At 42.4% G+C, this 17,487-nt stretch overlaps 1 protein-coding gene across 2 annotated transcripts in view; it reads right to left on the reverse strand.

The window, feature by feature from the left end:
- Window positions 1–17,487, reverse strand: part of Tspan8 (tetraspanin 8) — a 34,797-nt gene that overhangs the window by 9,869 nt on the left and 7,441 nt on the right. For both annotated transcript variants that reach the window (XM_021205480.1, XM_021205481.2), the window contains exons 3-6: window positions 14,325–14,387; window positions 8,970–9,107; window positions 7,103–7,177; window positions 6,886–6,993 (exon numbers count right to left, since the gene is read on the reverse strand). In XM_021205480.1, coding sequence (XP_021061139.1) covers window positions 6,886–6,993; window positions 7,103–7,177; window positions 8,970–9,107; window positions 14,325–14,387 — 384 coding nt within the window. The remainder of the gene's footprint in view (window positions 1–6,885; window positions 6,994–7,102; window positions 7,178–8,969; window positions 9,108–14,324; window positions 14,388–17,487) is intronic.

Consider the following 17,487-nt stretch of genomic DNA (forward strand, 5'->3'; position numbering starts at 1 on the left):
GGGTGTTCTCCCAGTGAGACATTGTACAGAGAAAGAATCTAAATTGGAGATGTCCATCAAGTCCCTCTTCTTAGAGCCTGGAGAACCCCAAAGAGAGGAAGGAAGGAAGGAAGGAAGGAAGGAAGGAAGGAAGGAAGGAAAGAAGGAAGGAAAGAAGGAAGGAAGGAAGGAAGGAAGGAAGGAAGAGTTAGGGGAGAGTCAAGGACACCTGGAGAACATGACCCAATGAAGGAACTAAACAGGGCTCATTTGGGCTCACAGAGACTGAAGTGGCAAGCACGGAGCCTGCGTGGGTCTACACCAGGTCCTCTGCGTATAAGTTCTGGTTGTGCTGCTGGGTATTTTTGTGGGACTCCTGACAGTGGGAGTGGGGTGTCTCTGACTCTTTGGCTCGTTCTTGGAACTCTTTTCCTCCTTTTGGGTTGCCTGTCCAATCCTTGATAATAGGACTTTTGCCTGGTCCTGTTGTGTCTTGTTTTGTCATGTCTGGTTGTTGTCTCTCGGAGACCTGTTCTTCTATGAAGAGGAAATGGAGGGGGGCGTGGTCTGGGAGAGAGAGGAGGTGGGTGGGGAGCTAGGAAGGAAGGGAGGGAGTTGGGATGTACTGTATGAAAGAAGGATCTATCTTCAAGAGAGAGAGAGAGAGAGAGAGAGAGAGAGAGAGAGAGAGAGAGAGAGAAACTGGTTTCTAAGGGATAACAACGAAACATAACAAAATCATATATAATAAGATGAAGCAAAACCTTTTGTATCAATGCTGGACACAGCAACCTGACAAGAAAAGAATCCCAAGAGCAGGCAAAGGAGTCAGAGACGGCCCTCATCCCCACAGTCAGGAGCTCCATAAAAACACTAAGCTAATAGCTATCACATATATACAGAGGACCTGGTATAAACCCATGGAGGTCCTGTGCTTGCTACCTTAGTTTCTGTGAGCACATAGGCACCTGGCTGAGGTGACTCAGTGGGCCTTCTTTTCTTGGTGCCCTCCATACCCACCCGCTCTTACAATCTTTCCACCTCCTCTTCTGCAGGGTTCCCTGAGCTCTAAGGGAGGATTTGATGAAGACTTCCAATTTAGACTCTCCCTCTGGAATGTATTGTATGAGAGAAGCATCTATTTTAATAAAAAAAGTAAGAGGGGGGGAGAGAGAGAGAAGGAAAGGATGATAATGAGAAAAAGCAAAAAGCAAAACAAAACCATGAAAAATAGGCAGAGAGCGTTCCTTCAATGGTTGTAGTTAGGTAACATATTATTCACGTTTAAAGCCCGTCCTGCCAAAATCTTAGTTGCTGCTAATGGGACCGAATACCCTGATTAGTTGCAAGGATAAAGAACAAGAGCATCCATATGAAGTGATAAGCCCAGTACTCAGCATTTAGAATCTGCTTTCAAATACATTAACTACTTTAATTTCCTTTTCACTGTTATATTGTTTCAGCTCTGCTCGCAGGTGAACATGATTTCTTCAATATCATTATCCATGAATTAGATAGAAACGGGGAAAGTATGTGTCAGGCACTATAGAACAGTGAAGTTGCAAAGAAGATCCAAATAATGAGTTTAAACGAACAGGTTCAATTGAGGCAAAGAGAATGTGTTGGGCTTTTGTTCAAAGACTGAGTTGCACAAACACATAACTAAATATTCTTTTTTTTTTTTTTTTTTTGGTTTTTCGAGACAGGGTTTCTCTGGGTAGTCCTGGCTGTCCTGGAACTCACTCTGTAGACCAGGCTGGCCTCAAACTCAGAAATCAGCTTGCCTCTGCCTCCAAGTGCTGGGATTAAAGGCATGCGCCACCACGCCCGGCCATAACTAAATATTCTTATGGTAAAGAAAGAGCTGAAATTTTAGCTAGGTCCAAGGTCAATATTAGCGAGGAGGGCTTTCTTCAAACAACCTCCTTGCTCCGATGAGTGAGACAACTAGTCACTTACTCTTCCTGATTGTTTTGAATAATATTAATCAATGTGTCCATTGATGTATAAAATAGAGCATAAATCCCATATGTACAAGATCATTCCATATTTGAAATACACCCTGATTGTTGTTAAGGAGGCACAGAGTGGGAAGGATAAAGGGGAGAAGACAGAAAGGCTAAATAAAGCTGTGGTGATGTCCACTCTCCAGACCTGCAGCAGAACAATTAAGGAAGTTTTGTCAGAACAAATTATAATCGGCACGAACGCTGGACTTAAAAAGCCAGAGTTAATGACACATCACCCCTATATAAACACTTATCAAGATTTCCAAAGGGGCCACATTCCATTGTAGGTTAACAGGGGATTTGTATGGGAGTTCCGAAAGGCATGCACCATCTGAAACTTGTGTCCATATGTATTGTGTGCATAGATGAAACAGCTTGGTGTAGGATCTCTTATCATTTCTTCCAGGTTCCGTGGAACAGCCAGATAGCATGGCTTGCTATAAAAGGACTGTTTGGCCTCTGCCTGCCTCTCTCTCTCCTCTCTCTCTCCCTCCCTCTCTGTGCCCCTCCTCTTCCCTCTGCCCCTTGCTTCTCTCCACTTGTTCCTGGCCGGCCCTTCTTTCTCTTTCCCCTCTTTCTGTCCTTCTCTGTCCGTTCTCTTTCCCTGCCTCTCCTCCCTTCTCATGGCCCCAAATGAATTTCATTTTATACTAGACTCGTCCCTCAGCAGGCATGCCTCTGCATGGGCCCTGCTAAGGCACCCCCTCCCGCTGCATCATGCCACTGCATTACAAAACATATCAGGACCCCTTTCCCAAAGAAATATAATTCAAACAAAGACAGCTAAATGGATGAGCAGACAAAATCAGGTTCAGGGTGCAATGTGGCCCTAAGTCTTAGGAACTAAGAGTTCCCCCAAACAATCAACACACAGCACATTTAGTTAATTATAGTTGGCACAGAGGCCTTAAATCCCTGGAAATGGGCAGTAAAGGTGGCTCAACACCTGCCCCAGAATATCCTTGGATCTCTATGGCCTTTAGTCCCAGGATATCTTATTAGAGAGGACCAAACTGCTCTGTGTGCCCGCCCCGTGGGAGGACTGAGGCTGCCCATATACTTCTGTTGTCAACTTGAATTAGTCTGGGCTCTACAGTGGGAATCCTGTAGGCAGGGCATGGGCAGGCAAAAGGTACAGTCATGGGGAGGTTAGGGAAACAGCGCCTCTCACAGGAGCTTAGATGGGAACTGGTTCACATTCTATTTCTGTGCATGAAAACAAATGTTTTAAGCAGAATTTTTATAATGTGTCCAAATAGGAACTGATAAATAATCATGGAAACACTGCCCTGTGATAAATGGTCTAAGAAATTGAGCATGTTTCAGCTTGAAAAACAAACTTTGGGAGTTAAGCAACAGCTGTTTTCAAATGAAAAAAAGAGCTACCGTGTTTACAGACACCCATAGACTTCTTTCTCCTATGAGATTCAGAAATAATTAAGACTAAATGAGATGAATTCTAAAGTGATTTTTTAATTGAAGGAGAACACATGGATTACCAGATCAATACATAAGTGGGAAGAACAAAACTGGGTAGGCTTTCAACTCAATATTTAAATGCTAGGTAATAAGTGTAAAATATTTCAACTAATGAAAAACCAGGTTAGATAACCTATAAAATTCAGCCCTCCCTTAATGCTCTATGACAAGCCACATCTGCAGTGAATACTATATGTAATTATTATAATGAGGTTTCTAAAATCTAAACCTGTGGCTAGGAAGCCTCTCACAAAATAAAATTTAGTCATTCTTGAAAGTGTTTGTATTCACAAAGGAAAAGGAATGCAGGAAGCACAACCCAAGGATGTGGAATAATTTTAAGACAGGAAGACAGAGTAGCCCAAGGGACCTGTGTTGGACTAGACAAAACTGGTCTGATACAACTTCCTCGAGAAGTCGGACTTAATAATGATTAGGAAGAAACCAGATAGTGATTGTCTTTAGAACCTCCATAAATTTTGATTTCACCTTAAAGACAAAAAAGGAAAGAAAGAAACAAAGAAAGAAATAAAGAGGAGGGGAGGAGAGAAAGAAAGGAAAAGAAGGAAGGGAGAGAGAGAAAGAGGAGAAGAGAGAGAAGGAAGGAAAAGGGCTAGGGGCTCCAACTAAGAAAAAATGAAATGCCTTCATGCACAGTATATACTCACTTACAAGTGGATATTAGCCATAAGTCCAGGATACCCATACTACAATCTACAGATCCAAAGAAGCTAAGCAAGAAAGAAAGCCCAATCAAGGATGCTTGAATCTCACTTAGAAAAGGGATTAAAATAATCACAGGAGGCAGATGGAGGGAGAGAACTGGATAGGAGAGGGAATGGGGAGGGGAATGGCAGGTTCAAAATCAGGAGTGGGGAAAGAAAGGAGAGAGGGCCAGAGGGCTGGGAGCATGAATGGAAACCAGCAGCTGGCAGGGGTTGAGGGGGTGGGGCGGGGGTGGGGGGCATCTCTAGCATGTGCCAGAGACCTGGGATGGGGGAGGCTCCCAATAGTCTATAGGGATGACTATAACTGAGACTCATAGCAATGATACGGATCCTGAAGTGGCCATATCTTGTAGCTAGGCATGGCCCAATGGAGCAATAAGGACACCAACTCACTCACAAAACTTTCAACCCAAAAACGTGTTCTCTCTACAAGAAATGCAGGGACAAAGACGGAGCAGAGACTGAGTGAGTGGTCAGTCATTATCCAGCCCAACTTGAGACCCATTCTATGGGCAAGAACCAACCCCTGAGACTATTAACGATAGTATTATGCTTGCAAAGAGGAGCCTAGCATAGCTGTCCTCTGAGCGGCTCCACCCAGCAGCCAATGGAAACAGATGCAGAGACCCACAGCCAAGCATTAGATGGAGCTCAGGGAGTCTTGTGGAAGAGTTAGGGGAAGGATTGAGGGACCCTAAGAGAGCAAGAACTCTACAGGAAGACCAACAGAGCCAACTAACCTGGATCCTTGGGGGCTCTCAGAAACTGAACCACCAACGGAAGAGCAAGAATATACATGGGATGGACCTAGACCCTCTGCACATAGGTAGTAGATGTGCAACTTTGTTTTCATGGGAGGTCTCCCAACAACTGGAGCTAAGGTTATCCCTAAATCTGTGGCCTGCCTGTGGGGCCTATTCTCCTAACTGGTCTGCCTTGTCTGACCTCTGTGGGAAAGGATACACCTAGCCCTGCAGAGACTTGTTGTGCCTGGTTGGGGTGGTACCCAAGGAGGGCCCCCACAATGTCAGAGTAGAAAGGAGGAGGGGGAGAGGAACTAGAGAAGGCGTCCTAGGAGGAGGGAGGGGGCAGCGATCTGGAGGTAAAGTGAATGGAAGAAAGGAAGGAAGGAAGGAAGGAAGGAAGGAAGGAAGGAAGGAAGGAAGGAAGGAGAAGGAAGGAAGGAAGGAAAAAAGTCCTGTGGATGTGAACTCAAATTCCAACCCTTTCATTTGTTATCTGCCAGCCCCCTCTCAATGGGGTGTGCGTTGGCTTGATGCTACCATCTGCTTTGGTTTCGTATTCTGAAACCTTTATGAAGTGGGAACCGCGCCAGAGGGAATCGCTCATGTGATATCCTTATGAACCGGTTACTGCTGGCTGCGAAGAATAGGTGGTTTTGCAGGGCTTCGTTTGTTCCTGAGAGAGTGGGTTACCATGAGAGGGGAGCACGGAGACGAAGAAAGGCGAGGGAAGATGGTAGGATGCATGTGACGTGAAACTAGAACGGGGCCGGATGAGGCTGGTGGTAGGGGTGGCGAGAGGATCGGGAGAAGAGTGAAGGAAGGACAGGAGGCAACCACAACACGGTATGTACCAGCACGACACACCGGAAGCTATTCTTAATATTTTGTAGCTTTGTATGCAATTTTTAAAAAAATTAAAAATCTGAACACTCAAAGCAACGTTTAAGTAAAAGCCAACAACTAAAGAGCAGGATCTCTCTACCCCCTAGAATCTTGGTTCTTGTCTCCAGCGATCTCTTTCTATAGTTACTTCCACTGCTGTGGTGCCTGCCTCTGTGAGGACTTCAGAGGACGGAGGCAATAATGACTCCATGCTATTCAACCTCCCGAGGACCAAACTAGCCTCTTTTTTGCTAGTGGTGGTGCACGCCTTTAATCCGAGCACCTAGGAGGCAGAGGCAGGCAGATGTCTGTGAGTTTAAGGCCAAGCCTGATCTACGCAAGGAGTTGCAGGACAGCCAGGAGCTACACAGTGAGACCCTGTCTAAATGAAACCAAGGAGAGAAGCAAACAATCAAGAACCCCAATTAACGACTAAGAGATGTCTCTTATGTATAAAATACTCAGTCTCAGGCATTTTGTCAAAGCAATACACAGTAAACCGAAACACTAGTTCATAGGGTTGTAAGGAGCACACTGTTTTAATTTGTAACAGCACTACTCTTTTAGATGGTAAATGTTAAAGTCATTATTGGTTTGACCCATAAATGCTTAATTTGTTGTACACATACCTTCTTAATTTATGCCCTAAATTACTTTAAATCCTAAGGGACTAGAAACTGTTCCAAATACTTTTTTTTCTTATCACTTTTTTTGAAATGGCAATTAGTCAAAATCTGCAAAATGGACAATTTCTTTTCATAGACTACAACCATTTAAAAAAAATTAAATATTGGGCTGAAGAGATGGTTCAGTGGTTCAGCGCACTGGCTACAGTTCCAAAGGACCTGGGTTTGATTCTCAGCAACCAACAGGGCAGCTTGCTACTACCTATAACTCCAGTTCTGCGGATCCAATGCCCTCTTTGGATTTGCATGTGGTGCACAGACATCCAAGCAGCAAAACGCCACACATATAAAATAATAATAATAATAATTTAAAATTTACAATTAAACATTGAATAATTATATTCAAATTCCCAAGTGGCCAAAGCATCCTATTTACCTCTGTCTGAAACACAATCATGGCCTTCTGAAACTCTTTTGCCTCATTGGTGTCCTCCGACAGAAGCTTAGCATTTTCATACAGCGTTTCATTCAGAATTCGGTTGTACTGAAAATTGGGAAGAAAAATATATATTGTTAAATGAGTCATGTCATAGTGTGGGATTTCAATGTGTGGGGCTTCTGAAAGAGTTGTCGAACATCATCTGTGAACATACCTCAGGTTTGAAAGCGGCCCCTAGGATGCCTGCTGCCACTTGCAGAATCAGAATCAGGAGTAAGCCGATAAAAAACTGAAAGACAAGACAGGGATGCATTATTCTCAGAGCAGTGGGTAACTTCCGACAGCATCCCCAGTGTCCTGTGACCCCTGGCAGCCAGAATAGCCTCAGAAGTGGAGGCCAAGACTCCGTCTCCTTTATTACACTGTGGTGTTGAAGCTACAGATTTGCAATCTATTACTACCCAGAAACATCCGCTTCAGAAATGGATCCAGGAAAGCAGTCGCAATTAAATCTCAGCAGAAAGACCCCTGTCTGTTCTAGCCTATTAAAGGGAAGTAGGGTTGAAAGCCTAGAGGATCTAAGGGTCGGTTCTCCATTCCTGCTTAAATCAAGGTGAAAACTTGCACAAAACGGTCTCCAAACGGTATCGTCACCGTGGAAATCACTGGAAGCCATGCACACTCTGATCTCTGCCTGGAGGATGCAGCCCACATGCCAGTCTGTTTAGAAAACAAGTTCCTCAAGTAATTACATTTCCCAAATGGCAAAAAAAAAAAAAAAAAAAGCCTCCTTGCTTGAGCAGGAGATGTTACTGGAGTCCTGCTAAACTTGTCTCTGCTTTCCCTCATAGCAAACCGCTAAGCACCAGCCCTCTCAGACAGGCACAATCCTTATTTTATTACAGAAGCAAATTTAGAAATTTAGGTCATTCGAATTCTTCACCGACAAATACTATTTTCTAATAGTTTCACAAGATTTGCCCATTTCTTGTTAGCGTATATGTTTAAAAGTGAATGCCTACGAGCTATTCCAGCTTAATCGGCCCGTCTGGAAAATTCTCACTGACAAATCTGATTAGCTCCCCTGCAATGTTGTTACTACTCCGTTTGTGCTTTATGACTTGGCTGTGGCCTACACAAATACATCTCCTACCATTACTGAAAACAGCCTCTGCCTCTCCAGCCACACCCAAGACACTCCCATTTCTCAAACACAGCAGCGTTGGACCCCAGGCTCTCTTCCTGGAATTCAACAACACACCCTCCCTCACACAGATAGATTATTCACTTCTACCTCTGGCTTGAAAGCTCTCTCCCTCAACCTTCTCTTCAGCCACCCTCACTACAGTATGATTTCACTGATTCTTCCCACAACAGGGTCTGTGTCTTAGGGCTTTCTGTATCACTGAACACAGTGTCTGACATACAGAAACACGGTCACGTTGCATGACTGACTGAAGGAGTGAAGGCGTGACTCATTAAAATGCGTCTTCTTTTAGACTCTAAAGTTTAGGGTAAACTCAGATTTAAGCTGATAGGTTGGCATGTGCTGTGTGAAAATGTCTTTCTGTCCTTCCTCGCCTACCTAAGGCATTCCCTGATTGGCTTTAATGAATAGCTGATGACTAATTAGCTGGGCAGGAAGTGGAAGGCGGGACTTCCTGGAAGGGAAAAAGGAACTCTGGGAAAGAGAGGGAGGAAAGGCCTTTTGTCAGTAGATGTGGGAAGAAACATTCTGATAACAGGCTTGCAAAGTATTATCCGTGTGGCTGGATGAGACTAGTAGGTTGGGTAAACTTAGATGAGTTAGTTCTGGGTCTGCCCAGCTAAGGCTTTGAAATATTAAAGGGTTTCTGTGTGGTTGTTTGGGAAAAGGCAGCCATATTAACTTCCAACATTAGTTAATATAAACAGGACATAATGATATTTTAATGTACACTGATGTAATCCAAAACCTATGCCACAGTATCTTCCATAACCAAATTCTCTAAAATAAATTAGGGTTTCATTAAGCTTGGCAAGGCCAAGTCTTGTGACAATCACAGATTACCCTTGGGGTCTGAAGGGTGGGGTTTGCCTACCAAGAGAAGCATGCAGCGGCTTTCTTTCACAGCTCCACAGCATCCCAGGAAACCCAGAACCATGATGATCGACCCAACCGCAATCAAGATATTCACAGCAATGAAGGGGTTCGTGCCAGTGTCTCCGGACGTGATGATCTAGAAAAAAAGAAAAGAATTGGTGTTTGGATTCCTTCCCGTGATGTTTATTTTACTCATTTTCCAAATATCCCTTGAGTCCCCACTGAGTGTTAGGCCCTGGTCTGAGACCCTGAGAAACTTTTGTTACCTAAACCAGTGAAAAAGAGTATCTGCTCTGGCACAGCTCACATCGTATTAAATGGTGGCACCTCCCTGAGTCCTGTTTCCAGCCTTGAACTGTCCTAGAGTGAAATGGTAGATGTTGGATGGAAGAACAATACTGGCCCTTTAAAGTTGTTTCTAACAGTTTAAAAGAAAAGATGCTTTTAGTCCTTTTTTTTAATGGGTTCCTTGGTTCACACATTGTATATTTTATACCTAGAGTAGCATTATAAAGTCTTTGTTTTATGATATCCTAATTATTTTAACTTGAAAATATCTTAAGTTCTTCAAGTCCATGCTGGTTACAGCATGAATGAAGTTCAGAATCATGTGGCGCTGAAGAAGCTGTATGCCTTTAAAAGAGCCAATTTGTCTTTAAGAGAGCCAATGTTGTAAGATCCATTCACATGCAGCTGAAGACTAGGACAGAAGACAGGAAGTGACTGAAAGGCACATTGGGAAGGGGCTCAGGTTAATAAAGATGCTCTTACATCTTGGGAAGAATGCAATAAGCCCACTTCCTGCAAGTCCACATCAAATCTTGTCTTCTCGTTTTCAGAAGGACCTGATGCAGAAACTTTAATTTTATCTGACTGTCAAATTATGGGATGTTGAAGAGAATATCTTAGGACTATTAACAGTTAATTACCCATCTGGTGTAATTCAGGTCTTCCACATGCAACCCAAGTATACTCTTATATATAAAGCTCGGAGAGCCCCAGACTCATAGACCACTCATTTTCCTTCACACATTGACATGTGTATTCCTTCATGTGATTGACAGTAGTCAATCACAGTTAAAGATGGAGACCCTGTGCCAGTATTACACATGTATGCTGTATGCTGTGTGCTGTGTACAGTCCTTATGCTACCTGCAACATCCAGGTACTGGGCTAAGGAAACTCAAGACTCTGTCTTCCATACTCTACCAGAGCACTCATGGGTCACCTCTTTTAACAGTCAATGCAAAAAAAGTGGCACCTCTAGTGGTCCTTCTGTTTTGAAAGCTTTTAGCATCCATTCATAACCCATAGGGGACATTTACTCAGAGGTCACTAAGAAGGAGTGTACTTTAATTATGGAGGCTTAAATGGAATGACCCATTGAGACTCGGGGTCCCAATATGTAACAACTTTGTAACCCCAAGAAAAGTAAGCTAGCGAGACTTTGGGCCCATTTTTAGTTTATAGGGGGAACAGGCCAGCTCTGTGGCTTCTAAAGCCTCTTTTGCCTTTAAAAGTGTTTGTATACACATAATGCTTTAGATTAACAAGTTTACAACTTGCTTGTGTTCTATTTTGTCTTTTATCTGGAGGGAGAGATTTTTGTTTGGTTCATCATTAAGACTGAAGCCAGACTTCTCAGGAGGGAGGATTGGGGTAGATAGACCACTGTGTTCTTGTGGATGGCCCCTCACCTGTGAGTATATGGGCCACACACTTTGGGCTTGGTGGGTTATTGCAAAACAGCAAAAGTAAAGACAAGTTTTGAGAGGGGTGAGAAGATGACCAGGAAGAGTGAGGGATGAATATAATAAAAAATACCTTGTATTAGATTCACAAAGGATATATATATATATATATGCATTTGTATGATAATATATTATATTAATATATTATGATTATATATATATATGACTAAGAAATTGCTAAAGCTAGAGAAATCAATATTAACAAGCAGGCACAAGATCAAAGACAAAATAGATGTGCCAGGAAACCTCTTCTGTATGATCTCCAGATCATGCTATGACACCTAAACAGGTAGAAGACTCTAGTAAGGTTATTGGAACTTAAGAGAGAAAGCCCAGACACAGTGGTAATTGATGGACTGTCTTCATAGGGAACTGAAATAGTGCAGCTGGTACCCGTGTAGGCAGTAGTAAGGGCTGGGGTGAGGCTGACCCAACTGGGTCACCCACTGCCAGGAGGCAGAAAAGAAAGCTGCATCCTGACCGTTGCAAGTGCTGCCCAACAAACGCCTATTGTTGTTGAAGAGTGAACTAGAAATCTGAGGCCAGTGTTTGTTACAGCTGGAACCCAGCAACGTTACCAAAGCTGCCCGGTAGAAACAGAGTCTGTGTGTTTCTTACGAAAAGGGGAGAAATCCTAAAGGAGGCCCGGTGAGTCTGAAAGATGAGGACACTAGCTAGGATCGTCTCTGGATTCAAAGAAATGTCCTAAGACGAGGGTGGTGCCCATGTTTTGGGCCTTGGGAGCTATTGAATTTATCTATAAACCATCATCCTCCCAAGGCACATTAGCAGAAAGAGATGTCACTTCCCTGCCATTCTTGTATGTGATTGTGTTCATGTTAGCCCTTGTAAAACGACTCATTCTATTTTCCCAGTAATGAAATTCAGCTCTTTGCTCAGTGTTGACTCTTGCCCACTCACTGCAGATAAACACAAATCAAGCTGACTTCCTGTGAGCCAGGCTGGTTGGTGTTGTCCTGGGACTGACTTTTGTTCTGGGTAAGAACCTGACAGCACAAAGATCTAAATGTAACTGGCAGTGGTGCTGCCTCGCCCGCCTGCTCCGTCCACTTCACTCCCAGATGCGGACTCACATTCTCTCAAGGACAGCAGCTCTTTTAATCCGTTCAATGTGTGTTGTCTCTTAACAGACTAAACACCGGGTTTGCTTAACAGAAACACCGGGGAGAAAGAAAATGTTGACCACAAATCAAATAATGATATAAAATTCAGGCCGTGGATGTATCTTCAAAAGTCTAAAGTACTCTCAAAATAGTGGTTGGTTGTTAGTCTTTGTTTTTAATTATGAGCCTCAAAGTCAGGCAGATCGTATGCTCCTTCAAAACCCTGTTCCTCCTCTCAGACACCAGATCCTGTGGCCATTTAGAGTCACGTTTATCAGTATAAATAATAAATGGAATTCTGATGAACTGGGAGGAAAGACAACCTGCTCCACCCAGCCTCTCCTGGTTTACTCACTGGGTAAAGTACAGAATGAGGAAATGCCTCACTGCCTTGGAGTGACTCTGGACTCTCTTGGGATAGAAGAAAGTAAATATGAGAGGGAGCGAGGGAAAGAGAGAGAAAGAAGGAAGAGAAGGAGGAGGAGGAAGAGAGAGAGGAAAGGAAAGAGGGGGTACATTTATGGAAAGTCTACCCATATTTTAAAAAGGAAACAAGCCAGCTTAGTTTGCTTTTAATCCTTCTTTCCACTAAGCTGTGTCCAAAGGCATCTAGTCTCACTATGATACAATTTGTTTACATCTTTTTAAAACGTTGTTTTCACTTCCGGCTTAGTAGTATCATTGTAACATTCGACAGGAATCAGAATTCTTCTTAAGGGAGGAGAACTTTTGGAGCCAAACCTTTGAAAAGGGCTCTAACAATAGAGACCTGTCCGACAAGAGTCTGCCTTCACAACCCTGAGCAAACTTCTCTGCAGGAACCGAGAACAGTTAAAGCACGCAGCAGGGGGCTCTCTGAACTGATAGGGGAGAGCAAAAATAAGAGCTCCAAGAGATGAAGCCAGTGTGGTGTTATTTTGGATAAATCTGGATCAACAACCCACCCACACCCTGTGCTTTCTTCCTCCTCCTGCGTTTGGAACATGGAATAGAAATAGTACACTATTGAATCCAAAGGCTGGGACTGGAATTGTGCCTACAAACCAAACTTTCCAACCTGGGGACACTTCAATAAAAGCTTTGTCCCTGGGGTGAAAAGGTTTACTACTGCCTACACGGGTACCAGCTGCACTATTTCAGTTCCCTATGAAGACAGTCCATGGGAGCAGATGGGTCTTGTTAACTATTTGCATGATCAAGAAGCTGAAGAGTATCCGGGTCACAATAATGTGAGTGAGTCAGTCTAGTGTGAGTGAGCCACTCTAGTGTGAGTGAGTCACCCAAGTGTGAGTGACAGTCTTGGGTTGAAATGGTTGCCTCAAGTTCCAGTTGCAAGAGGTAAAGGCCACCACCTGTCCCTGAACTGTGCTGCCCTTGAAATCTGAAGTCGCATTCGTCTCCCAGAAAACATCTCGTCTCCTTTCATTTTGGACCAACCACTCTGGAATTAGCTATATGATAATCAGAATGTGCTAGAGAAGTTGCTCTTGGTGCAGAGGAAAGGTGTTCTGTATCTCCAAGCTGTTCCTTAGGCTGGCCTTTAGTAGTGAAGGAGGCAAGATTCTACATCAACCCCCTCCCACATCCCCCTGTGTTGAAGTCTTTCTAGTTTGAGAATAATGATATGAGAATTTAGGAGAGAGCATCACCTGGGATGGATGACACATGCTACCAGGGAAATTAGGGTCATCGCTCAGGGTTCTTAATCTCGGTGGTAAAACAGTTTAAGAATGGGCTCAGAAGAAACCTCAAGGATAAGTTTACTTGAGCTTATAGGCAAAACTGAGCTATAAATCTTGGCAGCTTCCTGGAGGAGGAAGAGGCTAAGAGGGAGAAAGAAAGCCATGCTATTTGATTTGAACTGGCATGTCCAGCCATGAGGGTCAGACAAGCAGCCATATTGGGGGGGGGGGACCAAAACAGGCTGGGGGTAGCATTAGAATATACATCATGTCAGGCCTGCACTGGATGGTACAGATAAAGAACTCAGAAGAGCAGGCAGGCTTAACCCATCTGTGTTCCCATAATCCATTATTGACTACATAGAGGACTGGAATTCTGCAAAGGCAAAATACATTATCTCATCGAGGATAATAATTGCTCCCATATTTTTAAAATGGCTTAGGGTAAATCAGCCTTCCAGAGGACTGACCCTTGGCCAAGTGATTGATTGACTGGCCCAGTTGGGTTGACTAACTCGTTTTTGGGTAACTTGTAAGCCAGAGAAATGGTTTTCCCTTAATGTACATGGATGCTTCAGGACCTATAGCATTGCCCCTCTCAGCTCTCCAGAAGGACTGCGCCATGCAAGGCACAGAATAAGTAATTTTGACTTTCTAAAGTAGAAACCCATGTAACCTCACATATGATAAGAGAGACATTTAAGAAAAAATGTCATAGGACATTTACTATCTGTCATTATTGTCGCTTTTGCTTCTCATGATGGAGATAAGAGTTGCTTTGTGTATCTGTATTTACCTCTTTTCCGTCTTTGCTTACTCTCACCCATATGGCCAGCGCCAAGATCAGTGTACCACATACCTGTAGAAAAGGGAGGGGGGTAAAAAGAACATTAGACTACAAAGCCACAATAACATGCTAATTCCATAAACCCCACTTTCATGGCTGCTGGAATAGCACCCAGACTGTTACATTCTGAGGTGCTCCCCAGCAGTGACCGCTGAGAATCACCATCCATTCACAGCCTATGACAAGAAGAGACCTCTGCTAGGTGGCAAAAGACGTTTCCCAGGATTTAATTCCAATCATGTGGAATATTTCCTATGGCTTAAAGGTAAGACACTCTTAATATCCTCCTGGATTTGATGCTTGCACTTTATCTTGGACCAAGAAAGAAAGGCATAACTCTCTAACCATCCAATAGGCATTCAGGATTTCTGAGGAAGATAGGCGTTTGTAAAGGCAGACAATAGAACATTTGACAAAATGTGAAATTAAACAATGAGAGTATATATTAATTAATATTTTAAAACTCAAATAAACTTTTAAAAAATTATTTTAGGTAGTAAAGCTTACCCAGAGACAAGAAACAGCAGGAAACAGTATTTAAATTCTTAAATTCCTTTTAATGGCTTTTCCAGATTATTTAATTTGGACCATGTCCAACACATAAAATGTGAAACACATTTTACTTTAGTGTAAGGAAAACTCTTGACTCTCAAGGTTAAAAAAAAGAAATATATATATATATATATATATATATATATATATATATATATATATTGGCCTCAAAAAAGTCAAAGATGTATTATTAGATAGATATGTTAAGAGCAGTTCCAGTTACATACCAGACATAGTGGGCCTTGGAGGGCTTTCTAGATGTTTCTGACTCTCCATATTCTAACAAAGAACTGTCTGAGGTCTCCAAAACCCAGTGGCCTTGGACTGTCATTGTTCTCATGTATGCATGGTTGAACCATATGCCTAGGACCCTCAAGCAACCATATGCAAGGACCCTCCAGTGAGTGCTTTCTCATCAAGTTTTTGGTAGAAATAAGGCCAAAGGGCATGTTAAAAGAACAGGGAGCACATCGAGCCTCTGAGGAGACTTGGAATCTCTCCTGCCTCGGAGACCTCAAAAGTCTTCTAAGTCCAAACCGTTTGTCAAGGTAAAGTAACCGCACCTGATAGACTATAGTCACACGGTCGAAACTCCAGACCAACTCCGAAGCAATCAACCCTTCCTACATGCTTTAACTCCTACAAAGTGTGCCCCAATTATTCTAATGCAATTAAAAACAATCTTTGTCCATTAGTCAATAACCTATGCAACTGACTGTCTTACATGCTGGCATACATAGATGCTATACAAAGAAATTAATAAAAGTTTAGCGTTGCGAGCCTCGTTTCCCCTTCCTCCCACTAGAGCTAATATTGACAAATAAAGATAAGAGCCCAGGTTCGCAGGTGGTAGTTAGCCAATCAGAAGGAGAGAATTCCTGTCAAATGATAACGCAGCTTTCTGATAATGATTTTATAAGGATCACATTTTCTTGCTAATTAACTGATTTCCTTATTCATATTTTCTGTTTTATCTTCTCCCTTTATGTTTATGCTGATCATCTTTTTAAAGTTTTTATTCTTTAAGAATCTGGTACATTTTACTTTTTATCATATTCGTTTTCATCCCCCAACTCACATACCACCCTGCCCCTCTTCCCATCCAATTCCATGTTCTTTCTCTCTCTTTCTAAAAAATAAAAACAAAAGGAAATCCCACTGAAAATCATGGTGTCTGATTTGTGTTGGCCAATGCTGACGAGCAGCCTTGAGTATGTCTGCTATGCCTGATATCATCACTCCAATGAAGAAAACTGATTTTTCCTCTCTCAGCTGCTGTCACTTGTGAAGAGCTTCTTGGCTAGGGCTGGGAGCCTCTGCCCACTTCTCCTGTGTGCTGGGATTTTGTCTCCCTCGAGTGTGTACAGATCTCAAATCTGCCTTCACTGTCTCTGTGATTTCCTGTACGTGTCTACCCTGTCAGATTTGCTTCCTTAAAATCATCTGCCACCTCTGGCTCTCGCGATATTTCTACCCCCTCATCTGCATAGACCCCTGCTACTTATCCCTCTCCGTATTTCCTTCTCTGTCCTCATACCTTCATACTAATTATCTTGATAGTAACTCTAGCCTTTAACTTTAACTAAAGCTAATATTATCTATGCTAGTAACTAATGAGTATTTGACATTTGAAAAAGAACACAGAAAGTTACATAGCAGGTTCTGGAGGGGAAAAATGGAAGAGGAAAATGATGTAATTATATTATGATCTCAAAAATAATAATGAATTCTTATACTTTATTATTACATTATTAATATATTTATATTTTATTAACTAATTACATTTTGAAATTATACTTAATTACACTTGTAACTACATTTAATTACATTGCATTAATTATAATTAATACAATTAAATATTAAATTATTAATACATAATACTGTATTAATTAAACTGCACATCTATATCTCATTTATTTGACCCTCAAACCATATTAGGTTTTCTCAGACACCAAACATTGCCTATAGCTACAACCTTGAAAATAAAGAGTACTCAATTATTTCATAAGCGAAGAATGTTTTCTCTAATTTCAGTTCCCACCATTAGATCAAATGCATTTGCAGATATTGAAATTGGCTAAACTCTTATGTCCGTTCCCATCACTACCTCTTTTTTTTCCTATATATTAGTTTTAAAATGAAAATACACTGTTTAACACATCTTTCTCATCTCATTGGAGAATTTCACATGGAAAGGTCATAAACGTAACATCATTAGGATGTTTGTAAGTGCTTCAGCTAATCTTAGAAGTATATGTGTCTTCTATCAAGGTGGTGAAATACAGAGCAGTTCTGTTCCCACTGCCTTGAGATGAGCCATCACCATGAGGCCGTGAGGCCTCCTTCATCTTTCTCGTTTAGCTCTAAGTGTGTGTTAAGTTGTTAAGATATGTCCAGCTCTGGATATCTGTGCTTGTAAGACTGGAAAGTGAAAGGTGTTAAGTTGGCTCTAGGCCTGGCATCAGTGGCCATGGAGATCTAACTGGCCATGGAGATCTAACTGGCCATGGAGATCTAACTGGCCATGGAGATCTAACTGGCCATGGAGATCTAACTGGCC

This window comes from Mus pahari, chromosome 9, assembly GCF_900095145.1.
Source record: "Mus pahari chromosome 9, PAHARI_EIJ_v1.1, whole genome shotgun sequence".
NCBI lineage: Eukaryota > Metazoa > Chordata > Mammalia > Rodentia > Muridae > Mus > Mus pahari.